At 39.5% G+C, this 17,626-nt stretch overlaps 1 protein-coding gene and 1 long non-coding RNA gene across 7 annotated transcripts in view; one reads left to right on the top strand and one right to left on the bottom strand.

Moving 5' to 3' along the window:
* Positions 1-332: 332 nt before the first annotated feature.
* Positions 333-9,781, top strand: LOC132603234 (uncharacterized). 5 transcript variants are annotated; one of them, XR_009568024.1, is made up of 6 exons: positions 333-830; positions 985-1,181; positions 1,292-1,365; positions 6,881-6,974; positions 7,777-7,879; positions 9,463-9,781. It is a non-coding gene; the product is annotated as an uncharacterized LOC132603234 (long non-coding RNA). The 5 variants fall into 5 exon arrangements; XR_009568020.1 differs by lacking the exon at positions 9,463-9,781 and having other exon boundaries at positions 7,777-9,141; XR_009568022.1 differs by lacking the exon at positions 9,463-9,781 and having other exon boundaries at positions 1,292-1,410; positions 7,777-9,141.
* Positions 9,782-9,907: 126 nt separating this feature from the next.
* The window catches only part of LOC132603233 (uncharacterized), a 12,863-nt gene continuing 5,144 nt past the window's right edge, over positions 9,908-17,626 (bottom strand). The window contains exons 1-3 of one of the 2 annotated variants that reach the window (XM_060316194.1): positions 15,558-16,064; positions 10,808-10,939; positions 9,908-10,377 (exon numbers count right to left, since the gene is read on the bottom strand). In XM_060316194.1, the coding sequence (XP_060172177.1) occupies positions 10,839-10,939; positions 15,558-15,891 (435 nt within the window). In that variant the 5' untranslated portion in view covers positions 15,892-16,064 and the 3' untranslated portion in view covers positions 9,908-10,377; positions 10,808-10,838. Of the gene's footprint in view, positions 10,378-10,807; positions 10,940-15,557; positions 16,065-17,626 lie in introns of those variants that run through there. The other variant, XM_060316193.1, reaches the window with a different exon arrangement.

The following is a 17,626-nucleotide window of genomic DNA, read 5'->3' as shown; positions in this document are numbered from 1 at the left end:
GCTTGCCAGACTTATTTCTTGGACCATCATTGATAACACCACACGCTCCTTCGCTGAACCGGAGAGAACTTTTTTCCAAATTCTCACCGTACACAGCTAGGGCTTTAGATATTTTATGGAAGTTAGGTATCGCTCTAATTCTATGTTATATATTTCGTACTGCAGATATTTACTAATAATCGGTGATCCAATTGCTACCTAAGTTACTCGGACTCGGCAGTTTGGGTGCCGTACCCATGTCGACACGACACTGACACGGGTAAGGGTATGGATCTGTGTCGGATCCGGTCAAACGAGATCCAATGTGTTGACCAAAATTTTGGGGAAAAATTTAAGATTTGATTTTCCAAAATCAAGATCTGAAGAGATGGGAAAAGTTGGGAAAAAAAAAAGAGATGGGAAAAGAAATACCTTCAATTCCGCTGCTATGTAGTAACAGAGACATGATCATGTTGTACTGGGAAAGAACAGAGACATGGAACAAGTTTTGTTAATTAACCTAATTATGCTATTTATAAATGTTTTCTTTCTCGTAGAAAAGAGGGATAATATCTAAATTAATTATTAGCATATTATTTTTGAATCCTAAAACTTGATCATGAAGGATCTGACCTTGGGATCGGTACCCATGTCGGACACCCGCACCCGAGTCCGAGTAACTTAGATTGCTACTCTTTTTTTTTTTTTTTTTTTTCCAAAATTTCATTGTCAAATTCATCTTTGAGGGAAACTGATGCGTTAATTCTTAATTGTACCAGCTTTTAATGGATTATAAATACAAGCGGTTTTAATCTTTCAAGCAGAAGCTTCAGTTAGAACTTTTCGACAAGGTAATAATTGCCGGTTCTTCCTAAGCAATGTATTCACCCACTGGATTCCAAAAATATATTAAATTTAGTTTCAGTCGGAAAGATTATGCCTCTTCCTATTCCAGATCTACTAAATTGAATGACTGAAAAGAGAATTTTGCAATTTTTTTTTTAGGAGAAGAATAATATTGGACAGAGGTGTATTGAAAGAGCTCAACCTGGGTGATTTTATGAAGAAAGATGATAAAATGGAGCACCTAACAATGCATTTTCACAGAACAAAAACTACGAGATCGAGGGTCAGTTATTCAGGGATTTCACAGAGAACTTGGTAAATGCATGTCTCCATCCATGTTTGGTAGAGGTATTCAGGTATTTTATATCGCTATTAGGGCCTGGTAATTTCTATTTGACTATCCCAGTATTCATTTTGGTTATAGGTCTAATGGAAATATATTCATTTGAATTTTCTACAATTGCAGGTTTATTTCATCATATTCCCTCTTTAAGACTCAAGATGCTTTAATTGCGTGCAAATGATCTCACATGTATAATGGTATACATATTTTCTGGGAGGGATGACTTATTGATGAGTGGGATGGTACTCTACGATGATTTTAACATGATTTTATGTTCAACCAGTGTGATGATTAGCGTAGATCTTTCATCTTATTTTGCAATGTGCGCATTTGTAGTGCTCATGGGCTACGGGAGCGAGGGGACAAGAACTTAGATTGGATAAGATAAGGCTAATTGGTGGCATGACTCGAAGCTTTAAATGAAAATTCAAAAGGACTGATTAACCTATGATTGAACTTCAAAGTACTATACACAGAGAAAGGGTGAAAAAGAACATAATTATAAGAGAATAAATTAATAGTGCTTCAGTGAAAACACCCTTTAATTTTAACTTTGTTGGCAGCATATACTCAAGAAGACATATTATTAGTGTATTACGACCATGTTTCTTTCACCTAATAAGTAAAGATAGTGAAAATATCGTTCCAAAAGGTGAAGTTGCAAATCCGTATAAGCATATGGTTTTAAATCTGAAATATGAGGCATTATCATTCAGCGTGTATATATATATAGTGTATTAATTAGTACTAATATTGTATATTCTGGGTATGTTGTTGTGGTGCGACATGTTTCCAAAAAAAGTCCCTACCAATTCAAGATGACAAAGGGTTCAGAATCCAACTGAAAAGATTGTTGTATACGGTAAAAAACGGATGCGAGGCAAACCGGTGGAACGAGGGGACCGACTGATCTGCCTTCTTCGTCATTGGAACGACCAAGCCCGGTGACCCGAGCATTCGTGGCCGTTGGTCCATATAGTCGTTGGTCCGTACGGCCGTTGGTCCGTATAGCCGTTGGTCCGTACGGCTGTTGGTCCGAGCAGTCGTTGGTCCGTGTGGCCGTTGGTCCGAGTAGCCGTTGGTCCGGGTGGCCGTTGCACGCGGGTCACGCGCCAGTAACGTCCTGTCTTGGTCAACTACCCACCATGCGTGTGTCAGACAGCGCCGTCAGTCTAATCCCACCAAATCCGTGCAGAGCTGTCCTTGTTGCTATTATTTTATTAGTTCACATCATATGAGACCCATGGAGGTCACACTATAAATAGGGCACATCCCCCTCCTTTGTAAGGGTTGGCTCCCTCATCCTCCAAGAACACTTGTAATAGAAAAATATATATGCAATCTCTCTCTCAATATCCGATCCGGCCAAGGCCGTTTCTTTCCATTTACGTTGTGTTTCTTCCATTAAGTATTCAACATGGCTTCTAAACGTTCATGTCCGTAGCAAATTAAGCAAATCACTGTTACTAGCCGTTTTATCGCCAAATACTCACACGCTTGTTTTCCGCTATCAAATATACATCAAGATCCAAGCACATATCCTATACCCGCGTACAAATTCAATTGGTTTCCCAATTTCGGGGTAAACAGATTGGCGCCCACCGTGGGGCTAGGATAATAGTGGTCTTTGATCTTGATCTCTATCTTACCCATCACAATCAGAAACATCTGCTGTCCGTCTCTGAAAAAACGGACCAAATGGCTAACAGTGGGCAATCTGGTCACGTCAACAACAACGAGATCGTGGCCGAAAATGAAGGCAGCGGGCCACGAGGATTGCCAAACCCCACGGACCCTTTAAATACTAACAATTCAATTACTTTGTCCGGGACACAAGTCCGGAAAGAATCGGATACCCCGAATGATAATATTGACTTGCGTTTAATTTTTGAAATGTTGCAGGAACAGAGAGTGGCGATTGCCGAACAGGGAATCGCAATAGCCCAGCTGCAAAACGGAGGAGATAAAACGACCCCGGAAAAGGCGAAGAGTGTTGCTGAACCCAGAAGAGATGAGGCACGGATGGTTGGAAGCAATGGCTCGGAGCTAGTCTATCCACCGAGGTTCTGAGAATGCTCGAAACGTTGGCGAAGCGGGTGGACTCGACCGAAAAAAGGGTGGAGACATACAACTCTCGGGTGGACCAAATCCCGGGGGCTCCGCCTATTTTGAAAGGGCCGGATTCAAAGAGGTACATCCAAAGGCCTTTTCCTCCGAGTGCAGCTCCGAAATTGATCCCGAAAAGGTTCAAAATGCCGGATATCCAAAAATATGGCGGCACAATGGACCCTCACGAACGCGTGACCTCATACGCCTGTGCTATAAAAGGCAATGATATGGAAGATGATGAAATTGAATCCGTGTTGCTGAAAAAGTTCGGGGAAACTCTGTCAAAAGGAGCATTGACTTGGTACGATCATCTGCCCGAGCATTCAATCACTTCTTTCGAAATGCTCGCCGATGCCTTCATAAAAGCACACGCCGGAGCCAAAAAGGTGTAGGCTCGAAAGGCGGATATTTTCCGTGTAGCCCAAAGAGACGAGGAGCTATTGCGTGAATTTGTCAACCGGTTCCAAAGGGAACTAATGGAGCTCCCCCCGGTTCCGGAGGAATGGGCCGCACAAGCTTTCACAAAGGGGCTCAATGTTCAGAGCTCGACGGCTTCGTTCAAATTAAAGGAAAGCTTGCTGGAAGCCGTGACCTGGGCGGATGTCCATAACCGATACGAGTCAAAATTCGGATAGAGGATGACCAACTCGAGCTTCCCCCGGGGCCCGTAAAAATGAACAAAAGCTCGGAGAGATCACGAAAGAATTACGAACCGGAGGCCGGACCATCGAGAGAAAGGTATCGGCCATACTCTCGAAAACCAAGCTTCAGGTCGGAAAAATCAAGGGATGGCCCGAGTCATTTCTCCGGGCGGGGGTGATAAACGGGCCGAGTCCCCGGTTCAGGTTTACCACCGAGGAGTCAAACGAGGAGGCCACGGCTGTAAAACTCAAAATCACGGATGAACTTCGCAAAAACGCGTTGGTCCGTATTGCAACCCAGAAGCAGAGAATGGAAAGGTACTACAATCGGAGAGCCAATTTTTGATATTTCTAAGTTGGGGACTTGGTGCTTCGGAAAGATACCTTGAGCACCAAGAATCCCAACGGAGGAAAACTGGGTCCGAACTGGGAAAGACCGTACAAGATAACCGAGGTAACGGGCAAAGGATCGTATCAGCTGGAATCCGTGGACGGGCAACGATTGTGCAACAACCGGAACGTGGCTCATTTGAAGGGATATTACTGCTAAGGTATGGACACCTCATGTTTAACCTTTTTCTTTTTACAGGAAGTCAAGTACCGGATAAAGTTAGGATCTAGGTCTGAAAACGCGTGTTGCACTCTTTTCCTTAGTACGGTTTTGTCCCAAAATGGGTTTTTCGACAAGGTTTTTAATGAGGCAACAAGTACAACGTGTTACTTAACAAAATAAGGACAAACGGCCGGGAACTCGGGGTCACGGCCTACGAGTGGGGGCTTGATAGCGCTCGCCTGATCTTGCAGCTCGGATAAGCACTAGGGGACTTATACCCACATCGAGGTTTACCCCGGTTAATGGAAAACGGAGGAGCTCAACAAATCAAGACCGGACCTTCTGCATTAGGTTTCGGTGTAAGGACCAAACGATCATAATGAATCGTGTCCCATTCAACATTTGCTACGGCAAAACTAAGGCCCGGCCACCGGCCACAGCCTCCGATGTAAGGACCAAACGATCATAATGAATCGTGTCCCATTCCACATTTGCTACGGCAAAACTAAGGCCCGGCCACCGGCCACAGCCTCCGATGTAAGGACCAAACTATCATAATGAATCGTGTCCCATTCAACATTTGCTACAGCAAAACTAAGGCCCGGCCACCGGCCATAGCCTCCGATGTAAGGACCAAACGATCATAATGAATCGTGTCCCATTTTTCATTTACTACAACAAGGCAGAAGGAATTAAAATTCTCATATGTACAAACATTTTGCAAACGCAAAGTCATCAAAAGCTGGTATAACAAGATCTTGGGTGTCTTTCTGTTAAAAGGACTTCGCCCCGATGGTAACCGCCGTATTCCGGCACTACCCCACTCACATACTCTATATCGAGGATTGTGCCCGAAATTCGACAAAGGCGACAAGTTCACAATGACCCAAGCCAAAGCTCGGCAAATTCCCCCAAAACGGGGACTGCTACATCAAAACCTTTGCCAAAGTTGAAAAAATACCGACCCTGAAGAAAATGCCTATCGTAATTCGGAGACATCTGAACTTATGAAGCATCGGATAAGTCCCACGGGCACGGTGAATTAACGACTATGAGTCGACCTGTCCTAAAACGGACCAACGATGATGACCAAAATAATGGCAAACATTCAAAACGAATAAATAAGAAGGTAACGACGAGCTGACAGGGCCACCGGTTTCGGAAGTTATCCACTCCCCGTTACTCCGATAGATCGGAGTTCCGGGAAGTGTGGGGCTATCTGTATACGGTAAAAAACGGATGCGAGGCAAATCGGTGGAACGAGGGGGCCGACTGATCTGCCTTCTTCGTCATTGGAACGACCAAGCCCGGTGACCCGAGCATTCGTGGCCGTTGGTCCGTATAGCCGTTGGTCCGTACGGCCGTTGGTCCGTACGGCTGTTGGTCCAAGTAGCCGTTGGTCCGTGTGGCCGTTGGTCCGAGTATCCGTTGGTCCGGGTGGCCGTTGCACGCGGGTCACGCGCCAGTAACGTCCTGTCTTGGTCAACTACCCATCATGCGTGTGTCAGACAGCGCCGTCAGTCTAATCCCACCAAATCCGTGCAGAGCTGTCCTTGTTGCTATTATTTTATTAGTTCACATCATATGAGACTCATGGAGGTCACACTATAAATAGGGCACATCCCCCTCCTTTGTAAGGGTTGGCTCCCTCATCCTCCAAGAACAATTGTAATAGAAAAATATATATGCAATCTCTCTCTCAATATCCGATCCGGCCAAGGTCGTTTGTTTCCATTTACGTTGTGTTTCTTCCATTAAGTATTCAACATGGCTTCTAAACGTTCATGTCCGTAGCAAATTAAGCAAATCACCGTTACTAGCCGTTTTATCGCCAAATACTCACACGCTTGTTTTCCGCTATCAAATATACATCAAGATCCAAGCACATATCCTATACCCGCGTACAAATTCAATTGGTTTCCCAATTTCGGGGTAAACAATTGTTTGCATGCAATTCTCTAATATCATCAGAAAAATTGTTATTATGTCATGTGTTGAAAAAGAAAACACGCGTCGTTCTCTTCTGATTCCAAATATCAATAGTGGTTCCATTATCAGGAAAATTCCCTATTGCTTAAACGAGGAATTAGGTTGGTGATATGGGGTTGTACATAATGATATTAGAATAAATGATTCTGCTCATTTATCCATGGTATAATTTTTTATGCAACACTACATTAAGGTGTTGCAGGTTTTTACATTGTTGTGGAATAAAAATGGTGTCCTTGGTTGATTTGGTTTACTTTCTCGGGTTCTTTTATTAGGCCAACAATAAAGATTACAAGCTCTAAATGATTAGAACTGTTCACATTCATATTAGTCAAGCACTCTTATGTTTTTTGCCGTGTTTGTTGATTTCTAATAGTTAGTCATAATTTTACCAACTCGCCTTTATTATCTTATTTGTAGGAAAATTTGCAGGTAAAAGAAGACCGGACAACTAGCTTCTTTTTGACTTCTACTTGCATGCTTCAATGGGCACTACATGGAAGATAGAACAAAAGTAACTCAAATTCCTTAACTGTTTTCAAGATGAGTCTGTGCATAAAAATGTTATAACAAATTATCTTAGTCATTTATTTATATATATTTTTCCAGGTGCAACACTATTTATAAGGAGTTTGTCAGTGTCATATTTTTTGCATTACTTGGAAACAAACACGATATCCTTACCAGATTTTCTTAACTTACTCATATTTTTTTATCTGGTTAATAATTTGGATTTACAAGTCCCAAACGGACTGGACATTCATAATCATATTGGCCAAATACTAACAAATTATATCCCATATCTGCTGAATGTTAAGAGTCAATCATAGAATTTCTACTAACTTAGCTTCATTATTTTGTTAGTTAACATATCTGTCACCATCTTCTTCGTTTGCAGGTTTATATTCATTATAAGGCTAACAGATTGATATACATCATCCATGAATAATAAAATGAATTATTCAATATCTTTGACTGTATGTTAATTTCAAAAGAGACCAAGATTAATCCTCATTTGTCAAAATATTGCTTCGTGAGTTTCTCTTCTAAAGAGCGCCTAACTAATCTGGAAACATGACCAAGGGATCTTTCTATTTTTCCCTGTAGTTGTGTTACTTCACAGGGCAATGGTTGTTTTCTAATAATGTAAACTTCTCATACGCATCTGTTTCATAGGAGCCTCTTATTGTTTGGATTACTTTATGCGTCATCAGCTATTAACCTGTGGCCTTCAAAAATTTTGTTCATACTCTTTACTTCAACTCTAAAGCAAATTTTCTAAATGCTTGCTGATTTTTGTGTCTTTTCTTTGACAGTTAAAGCAACTAGACAACTACTACAGGCTCACTTATGTCAGCAAATTAGATGGACCATATATGCTAAACAAATAATGTAGAGTAAACCCTTTGTCTTTCTCCGGTATGTATAATGAGATAATTAGTAATTTGTTGTTTTACATCACAAACTACCTTTTCACTGGTTAAAGGGCATTTAATAGTGTAATCTTTCTGTCCTCTTAAGGAGCTTCTCTCTTCTGCTCTGCTTCACTGAATCTTTCTACACCCCTTTGTTTGGTGGCTTTACAAGTCAATTTTTCCTTTGGTACTCTTAGCTTGTAATTGATTCTACCCACCGTAATTTATTCTCAAAATACATAAGTTTTTTATGTTATATTGTTTTAGCTTTGTTCGCGAAGTCATAAGTTCGATAGTGTATAGAAAGGGGCGAATAGAGAGGATTTCTCTCAACAATGACATTGGTACTCTTGCAAGAAAAGAAAAAAAGTGCAAGGAAAAAGGAGAGTTGCAATATTAGAGATAAGTGATATGTTTTTTGTCTACCAAATCATCTGTCGAGCAGATAATAATGGTGAGTTTAAGAATATATGTATATCATGTTTAAGAATATATGTATATCATGTCTCTTATCATTTTGAAATATGAACAGTTGATTGAGATTTTGGGAATCTTATGGCCTTTTGATAAATATTATATGGAGATAAAAGTGCAGTAGTAGCATCAATGTACAATGTAGAACCAAACAAACATGAAACATTAACTAGCAAATTTCAGGAGGGTATATTATCCACCGGGCCTTAAATAGTGTGCTCTCTCTAAATCCTTTCAGGGTACATGTTCTAATCAATTGCTAAGCATTCCCCTTCAAAAATAATTTCTAGCTCAACTTTTTTATATTCTTAGTTTTCGTCAAAGCTTATATGTGCCTCCTCTACTGTAGTGTTGCTTTTCAGATGAATTACTTGAAGCTTCTTTTGCTTACTTTGCTTACTCATAAGTAATTCATCGATTTTTCATAAAAGAGAAATCATATAAAATGTCATAAGGAACTGAGTCCCCCCGTCTTCCTCTTAGTGGGACAAGGTCCTAAGCAAACATTTGAACTTGAAGATTTAACGCAATATGATGTGCATTTCTTTATTTCAATTATAGCTTCTTGTTTCACTAATTGCCAGTATGATGCATGAGCCACATGAAAGATTTAGAGCTATGCCAACTTGCACCCATTAGGTTTCTTCTATCAACTTATAGTTCGAATATCTATTTATTTTATGGTAGCATAGTAGTGTTTCTCTTTACCTTAACATGCCTAACACATTACTGATTTAGGTATGCTACCGAAATCTTGCTTCACATTGTGTCTTATTTCTTACTTTTACAGAGGCCCCGTTTGTCCATATATACCAAAAAAAAAAAATCACTTTTTTTGAAATTTTGGAGTTAAGTTAAAGTTGGAGTTTTGTTTGGCTTTTGAAATTGTAGTTTTTGATGAAATGTAGTTGTAAAAAAGTGAAATTTTTTGAAAAACAAGTTTGGAGTTTTTAGTATTCCGGAATACAACTTCTTATGGCCAAACGCTGAAAAGTGAAAAAAAAATCCGGAATAAAGTGAATAATTCTTATGGCCAAACGCCTACTAAATTCTTTCTTTTCATTTGGATAGAGTATGCAAATTTCATCCCTTGGCTATGCTCTATAATGGCAGGCTCCAATATTTTTATCGAGCTGGAAAAGAAGGCTATGACTGCAGAGCTTTAATCGTCGAATTTCAAAAGGGTGCTTCTTTTATTATCTTGTAAATGGGTTTTATCATGAAAGCCCGAAGAATGTACTATTTTGCAAGTACTCAATAGGCACAATAGATATTTCGTACTCTTATCGGATATAGAGTTGAATTTTGTTCCTCATTCATGTAGATATTCTGAAGTATTAAACGCATGAAATGATCTCAATGCTGAAAATATTCAGTGATATTGTAACTGTGTGAATATTACAAACAATGACATTGAAATGCGCGGGCACGGGCCATCTAGTTGAGCCACCAAACATGATCCACCTCCAGAAAAATTACTCTAATATTGTTAATTTCTGCAGTCTGAAAATTACGATTTGTAGACCAAGAGTAGATGGTATTGTCAATTGCAGTAATAGAAGCCTCTAAATATAGCACTCTTTCTTTTGACGAACTTAACTCGTTACAACACACACTTATGGTTACATCTATTAAATATCTTTTCTAAGGGGCGTAATATTGCCCGTCATAGATGACAAGCTAGCAATAGAACAGCTGAGACGATGATAACATCGGTGACAGGTGACAGGTGACAGGTGACAGGTGACAAGTGACAACGGGTTAAAGCCATGGCAACACACATTAGACCAAAAGCAAACAGCATTAAACTCAACAGGCTGATTATTTTTCCAGATCATACAGTTCGAACACCATAAATACATAGATTTTTCTAGGTAGGCTGAGCAGTGAACCACTACATCGAACAAGAGGGTGGACGGAAGAGCGTCAACCCCGAGCTCCGATCTGTGTAATTAGGCTTGCTCGTCTTTCCTTAGGTAACAGCTTCTTATGTTTTCCAGGTTTTCAAAATTTACAAGGTTACTAAGCCTGCAAATTCAGCAATGTATACAATTAGAGAAATGCACATTTTCCAACTTTTTGGATAAACCAAATTGTTTTATCACCACAAGTCTTGTTTAAGTGTAATACAAAGCTTGCCAGCAGAAGTTCTTTAATTAGTTCAAGTTTCCCAAACCAGCCCCCCCCCCCCCCCCCAAAAAAAACCTTCTGCCCCCACCCCACCCCCCAATATAAGGAAAGATCCCTAAAGCTATTGCCTGGAAGACTAGGTCAACCAAGAAATGCCTGACCTTGCTCTGGCTTAGAAGAGGGACTTTCATGAGTGGTAACAAAAGCCGAGATAAAAATACGACTAAGCCAAAATGGTTTAGAACTAGAATTAAAAGTAGATCCCTCTAGATGGAATAAGTAGCTGCCAAAACAGATCACAAAATGCAAGTGTTGATAAACAACTTACTATGGGAGCTCACTAGACAAAGACAGGTCATTCATCCTTCATCCTCAGATTTAGAATCATAATCTGAGTTGTCCTCAAGCTTCACCTCCACTTCCACCACCTGCACTGGGGTAGGGAATGTCGGTACACTTCCTGCAAGTACGAAGAAATGATAAGCGTATACCATAGAGCTGCTGGATAGGTACATTGTTGTATTTCCAGGTACAGAACTAACTCCGGTCCATTAAAATGTTGCCAGAGACAAATGTAACTAAATATAGAGAGAATTCACTCATGGAAAGTGTCTTTGAACTCCACTACTTTCCAATCTCCACGAGGGATCAACCTATTTAAACATATTAGGAAAAGACACCACATTCCCAGACAAAATATGAAACATCCCAAAGAACACGCTGCAAGTGTTCCAGGTGAAGGAAATTAAGATTTGTTTTTTCCATTTAGGACCCCACTGGTTTCAATAACAATTAGATTTCAGCTATTCTGTTGATGGACAGATATTTTAATATATATATATGACCTCGAGATGGGACATACTAGAAGGACAACTAAATAGTACAACATAGCAACCAACCAAACAGTAGAAAACTAAACTTCCTTGTTTACTGCTTCTAAACTTCTGTACCTTTTAGTATTACTTAAATTCATAGTTAAATTCATAGTTGTCACTATTAAATTAGCCAATGAAGTCAAATTTTATCTTCCTAAAGAAAAGCCAACAGAGTTAAAAATCATTTCAGAGAGCAAAGTGCGAAAGAAGCGTAACTGAGAATCTTTCCATCAAAACAAGGTGATCACGTGAACCACCAGTTATGATATTAATAACATCAACCCTGTTAAAATAGATTTTTAAGAGGATGGCGTTCAGTGCCAGTAGGAGCTGGAGGCATGAGGTTTAAACACAGAGAGGAAATACAAAAAGCTGAAAACTGGGTCATAACCAGGGGCGGAGCTACATGCAGCCGACGGGGTTCATCCAAACCCCCTTCGTCGGAAAATTACGCCGTATATATAGTGTCGGATTTTCGATTTAGGTATATATATTAAGTATTGAACCCCCTTAGCAGAAACTGAAAGTGTAGTGCGGCGGCAAAGGGGGTTCAAATGTCCATCGAACGGCCTGATTCGATTCTCGCTGGACACATTTCTTGGTTTTTATTTATTAGCTTCAGGCGTGAAGGCTAAGCATCAGCCACATTTTTAAACCCCTTAACTATCCTCTCTCTTCCTCTTCTTGCTTCTTCTCAATTCCTTTTATTCCTTACATTTGCCTTTATTGATTTTTAACATTGATTTTCATTTACTGCTTTCTTAAAATTCCCTTATCCTATTCTCGTTAAATTTTGATGTGTTATGGTCTACAGTTATTAATGTTTTTACGTGCTTCAATTGCTTGAAATGCCTTGCTATAGGACATAGATTAATGAATAAAGGATTGTATAGTTTTATTCTTTTGCCGAGGGTCTACCGGAAACAGCCTCTGTACCTTGAAAGGTAGGGGTAAGGTCTGCGTACACTCTATCCTCTCCAGACCCCACTTTGTGAGATTTCACTGGGTATGTTATTATTGTATTAAATGTATCCAGAAGGTCTTCTAATACAAATTAATGTAACTTTTGCATTTCACACCAAGCATTTCTGGAAAGCCAGAAGAGCAAATGAAGTTCTAGAATGAATCACTCAACCAACCAAATAAGTTAGGTTTTGATCAATTTGATGTGATATAATTTGTACTCTAATCAAAGCCTCCTTTCCTATAGCTATGGAAAAAAGAGTAGTTCAATTCATTAAGGTCTCCCTATACACTATTAGGAAAAGAGTTCAAACCAATCAAATTTATTCTATGCAATTTTATCTTGCACGTAAACATGATTTAAACCTTTAACTTTATGGTGATACAACGACAATTCTTATAATATTGCCAAGTCCTTTGTCATAGCTCATGAAGATGAATCGAGAAGAAAAAACGCAAAAATAAATATCGTTTGAGAGGGACTAAGGGGTCGTTTGGTTGTTGGTTAGGAAGGTGTATATTAGTTCGCTCATATCTGATCCGACGTGCTTATTTGTCAGCACGATTAGCGTGCTTAGTGTTTTTTTTTTTTTTGAACCCCCTTGATGGATATCCTGCCTCCGCCAGTGGTCGTAACAATCATGCATAGTTTGATTTCATAAATACACCATCATGGACTTAACCTCCTACATTCCTCATATGCATAGTTTGGTTTCGTAAATACACCATCGTGGACTTAACCTCCTACATTCCTCAACAGTGACAAAGGTGAATTTACCTTCTACTTTAAAAGTTTGGTTTGACCACTTCACTGAGGTATGTATGCTTTCCACACAGCTCTGGAGAAAGCTTACCCTTGTAGCATTTGATATTACTTCTGAGTTTGGGATGCTGCTTTAAGATTCTAATTACTGGGATATCTCCTTTGGCGCTAGACCATGAGTAAAACTATCGGTGTTTTGGAACTGCAGGACATTTCTCTGATCTGAAATAGAAGGCTAAGACTAATAATTGCCCTAAGCTTGCTTAGACTACAGGTTGGTTGAGATTCAGTATCAACATCCATACAGTCTACAGATGATTGCACCTAACTCAGTCAGCAAAAGGTTATACAAGCCCCATAGGCTTGTTGTTTCCTGTATCAGATAAAAGATCTTACTTTCTTTTTCAGTATGATAACGAGCATAATTGTAGTGTTTCTCTTCAATTATGATAGTTCTTATGCAAAACGTTCTGCCGAAGAACACGAATTTTAAACAATTTTTCAGCGGTTTGGTTGGACAAGAAGTTGATCATAATTAGACTATTTTTAGTTTGGCTTTCCAAAAGGCTCTTCCTTTGTCTCAGGGGCGTATTTATAGCCTTATTTATGGGGCACGTAAACCCATTGTCTATCCGCCAAACTAGGTACTGTACATATTTCCTAGAATTGATCTAAATATTATCTGCTGGGACCCATGCTCCCAAAAGGTTAAATGGTGCACTTGGTTGGATGTCGAGTTATTTACCCAGAGGAACAAGGATCAAATCCCACGTAATATTTCCTTTTCCCCCTTTTTTAGTGGTGCACCCATGTTATAGGAATCCTAGATTCGCCTCTGCTTTGTCTGATCTAGGGACCATCTATACTTACATACTCAAAGATATCAGTTTTAAGCAACCAATTTCACCAAAATCAGTCTTACTAGTATTTATAGCTTAGATAATACATCAAAATCCCTAATTTATTTTCAGTCTCTAAACTTTTTTTGAGAAAGTAACAGTATTTTCAGTCGCTAAACTTAAGAGCTAAAAACAAGTATAACTGTTCTTACTGCTCAATTGTCCCCCCAAAAAAGAAAAACAATAGAAAACAATCAAACACAAAAACACAAACATTTAAACACATAAAGTTTCCTCCTCCTCAAATATTGTATACCTCTAGTTATATGAATCCATGGCATCCTTTTGTAGGAATCATAATTAGACCAGTTTGGCTTCAACTTTCCGCAAGCCTTCTCCTTTGTCTAAGCTGAGGACCATCTATACTTGTATACTCTAAAGATAGCAGCTTTAACCAACCAGTTTCACCAAAATAGGACTTACTAGCATTTTTTTTTGAACAGTTAACATAGGTCTTACTAGCATTTACAGCCTATATATTACCACAAAATCCTATATTTGCGAGCTAAAAACAAGTAGATAACTGTTTTTACTTCTCAATTGTGTCCCCCCCCCCCCCCCCCCCCCCCCACAAAAAAAAAAAAAAAAAAACCTCCATCCGTCCCAATTTAAGTGTGTTACTTTGCTTTCCCTTTTGATCTGTCCCCAAAAAGAGTCTCTTTCCATTTAGCAAGTTTTCCAATTCCAAAATTCTACATGGCAAGTTTAAGACCACGAGATTTAAAGGGCTACCCATCATTAATCTAACACCATAAGATTCAAAAGTCTCCTTCTGTTTCTTAAACTCGGCGCCCAAGCAAACTAAGACAGACAGAGGGAGTATATAAATGTTCTTACCTCTCAATTGTGCCGCAAAAAAAAGAAAAACAATACAAAACAATCAAACACAAACATGCAAATATTTAAACCCAGGGACCATCTATACTACTTACATGCTCAAAGATATCAGTTTTAACCAACCAATTCACCAAAATAGCTCTTAATAGCATCTATAGCCTATATATTACCTCAAAATCCTATCTTTGCGAGCTTAAAACAAGTAGACAACTGTTTTTACTTGTCAATTATCCCCCAAAAAGGAACAAAAAACAATACAAAACAATTAAAAGCTAAAAAAAATAAACCCACGATGTTTCCTCCTTTTTTAAATTCTCCCTCTGTTTCAATTTCTTTGTCTTACTTTCCTTTTTTATTCCTTTTAAAAAAGAATGCATATATTTCCTTTTTTGGCAACTCTTCAATTTCAACTTTTCGCAGGACATGTTTAAGACCACAAGATTAATGTGTCATTTCGAGATACTAACACAAGATTCAAAAGTCTTTCTTTACTTTATTAAACTCCGTGTCAGGTCAAGCTAAAACACGTCGTTTGGTATGATGGATAAGCAAAAATAGTTCTGGGATAAAAATTTAGTACCATCTTATCCCATGTTTGGTTGGGATAAAACCACGCGGGATTAGTTATCCCGGTATTAGAATGTTATTTTATCCCACATAGAGGGTGAAATAACAATCCCGGGATAACTTGTTTCCCAACCAAACAAGCCCTTAAATTGAAACGGAGGGAGTATTGTATACCTCCAGTAAAAAATGAGGATGAAGGCCAGCCACGAACACGAGCAACCGACGTCGTTTCATCCTCCGACAACATCAACGAAGACGACGAAACTGAAGAACCAAACTGATTCCTCACAGATGCCATTTTTCCAACAACCTCAACAATCCTATGTGGATCAAAATCACCACCAACACCACGTTGACCATGAGTATGACTATGTATACTACCCCCGGCCCCACCACCTACTTTCATATACGGTGGGACCCAGTAAGAGTAACCAGGCATAAAAGGTAACCAATCTGGTGCGGAACGTCTCACAATAACAGAATGGATCACTTTCTCTAATTTCCTCATCCCACCACCACCACCGTCCGATCCGTTATCAAGATCGATCTCGATAGCCGTGGGTGAGGTGGTGAATCATCATCACCGGAGCTATTGGAACGGTGTCGTAGTAGGGAGAATGTGGGTCGGGTCAAGGTTCGGGTTAGGGTATTGATTTGGGAATTATTCGAGAGAACTTGAGCCATCGGGAAGCAGGGGAATTTCTTTTGTTTGGTAGAAGATGTGGAAAGAGAGACAAGTCAATTATTAGCCTGTTTGGATGGGCTTATGCCTATAAGCTGCAAACAGCTTATAAGCTAAAAAAAATAAGTTGGGGTAGTCTAACTTTTTTTTTTGGCTTATAAGCTGTATAAGCTGCTTTAGATAAGCTAAGTCAAATGGGCCCAATTATTTTTTTGAACTTATTTAAGCACAAAATGACTTTAAGCTGCCCAGCCAAACACTCAAAAAAAGCTGAAAACAGCTTATAAGCAACTTATAAGTCAATCCAAACGGGCTCTATATGTAGTAACTGGTCTGTCCATTTCTAATAAGAAAAAAATACTTAACTCTTAGGCAAAAATAGGTAATTTGACTAAATTACCGCTAATTAAATATGTATTGAAATTTGGTCACTTAACACTAATAAGCGCAATTTTGCAAGAATAAGGTTATTGTTTCTTGATTTGGTAAGTGGACACTCTTTTTTAAACCCAAAAAAAAAAAGGATAAGTGGACACTCTTTTTGATCCGGAGGGAGTATCTCAAATTATTTATTTCATCCGTTCCAATATATGTGATATAGTTTGATTATGCACGAAGTTTAAGAAAGAAAGTAAGACTTTTTAAACTTGTAACTTGTGGTCTAAAATAAGGGTAAAAAGAGAAGTTTTAAGTTAAATTATTTCTAAATATAGAAATGTATCGTTCCAATATATGTGATATAGTTTGATTATGCACGAAGTTTAAGAAAGAAAGTAAGACTTTTTAAACTTGTAACTTGTGGTCTAAAATAAGGGTAAAAGGAGAAGTTTTAAGTTAAATTATTTCTAAATATAGAAATGTATCGTTCCTTTTTGGACAGAATAAAAAGAAAAGTGTATCACATAAATTAGGACAGAGGGAGTATATTTTTAAAAGTTCAAGACATAATTAATTATTGTTGTATAGTTTTGTCATTAATGAGATGACACATAAATAGAGTGAACATTTAATGGAGAGGGATTATAAGGTGAATATAAATAAAGGTAAAGCAGTCAAATATCTCTCCTAATTAATACTCTCTCCGGTTCAAAAAGAGTGTCCACTTAATCATCTAAACGTCCCTTAAGAAAATACTAACTCCTAGAAAGAAAAAATTAATTTGACTAACGTATTCTGATTAAATAGATATTGAGATTTGGTCACTTAACACTTAATAAGGGCAAATCTGAAAAAAAAAATTGTTATGAATACTTAACTGCATTAATACTTTGAGATAACAGCCTATTTTGTGAACGAAAATAAAAGGGTACTGTCGTGTGAAAGAAAAAAAAGGTACTATTGTGTGTGTGTGTTGGGAGAGGGGGGGGGGGGGGGGGGGGGGGGGGGGGGGGGGGGGGGGGGGGGGGGGGGGGGGGGGGGGGGGGGGGGGGGGGGGGGGGGGGGGGGGGGGGGGGGGGGGGGGGGGGGGGGGGGGGGGGGGGGGGGGGGGGGGGGGGGGGGGGGGGGGGGGGGGGGGGGGGGGGGGGGGGGGGGGGGGGGGGGGGGGGGGGGGGGGGGGGGG

Source organism: Lycium barbarum, chromosome 7, assembly GCF_019175385.1.
Source record: "Lycium barbarum isolate Lr01 chromosome 7, ASM1917538v2, whole genome shotgun sequence".
Lineage (NCBI taxonomy): Eukaryota > Viridiplantae > Streptophyta > Magnoliopsida > Solanales > Solanaceae > Lycium > Lycium barbarum.
The sequence above is the reverse complement of the archived record's forward strand: the minus strand, read 5'-3'. Positions and strand labels throughout refer to the sequence as shown.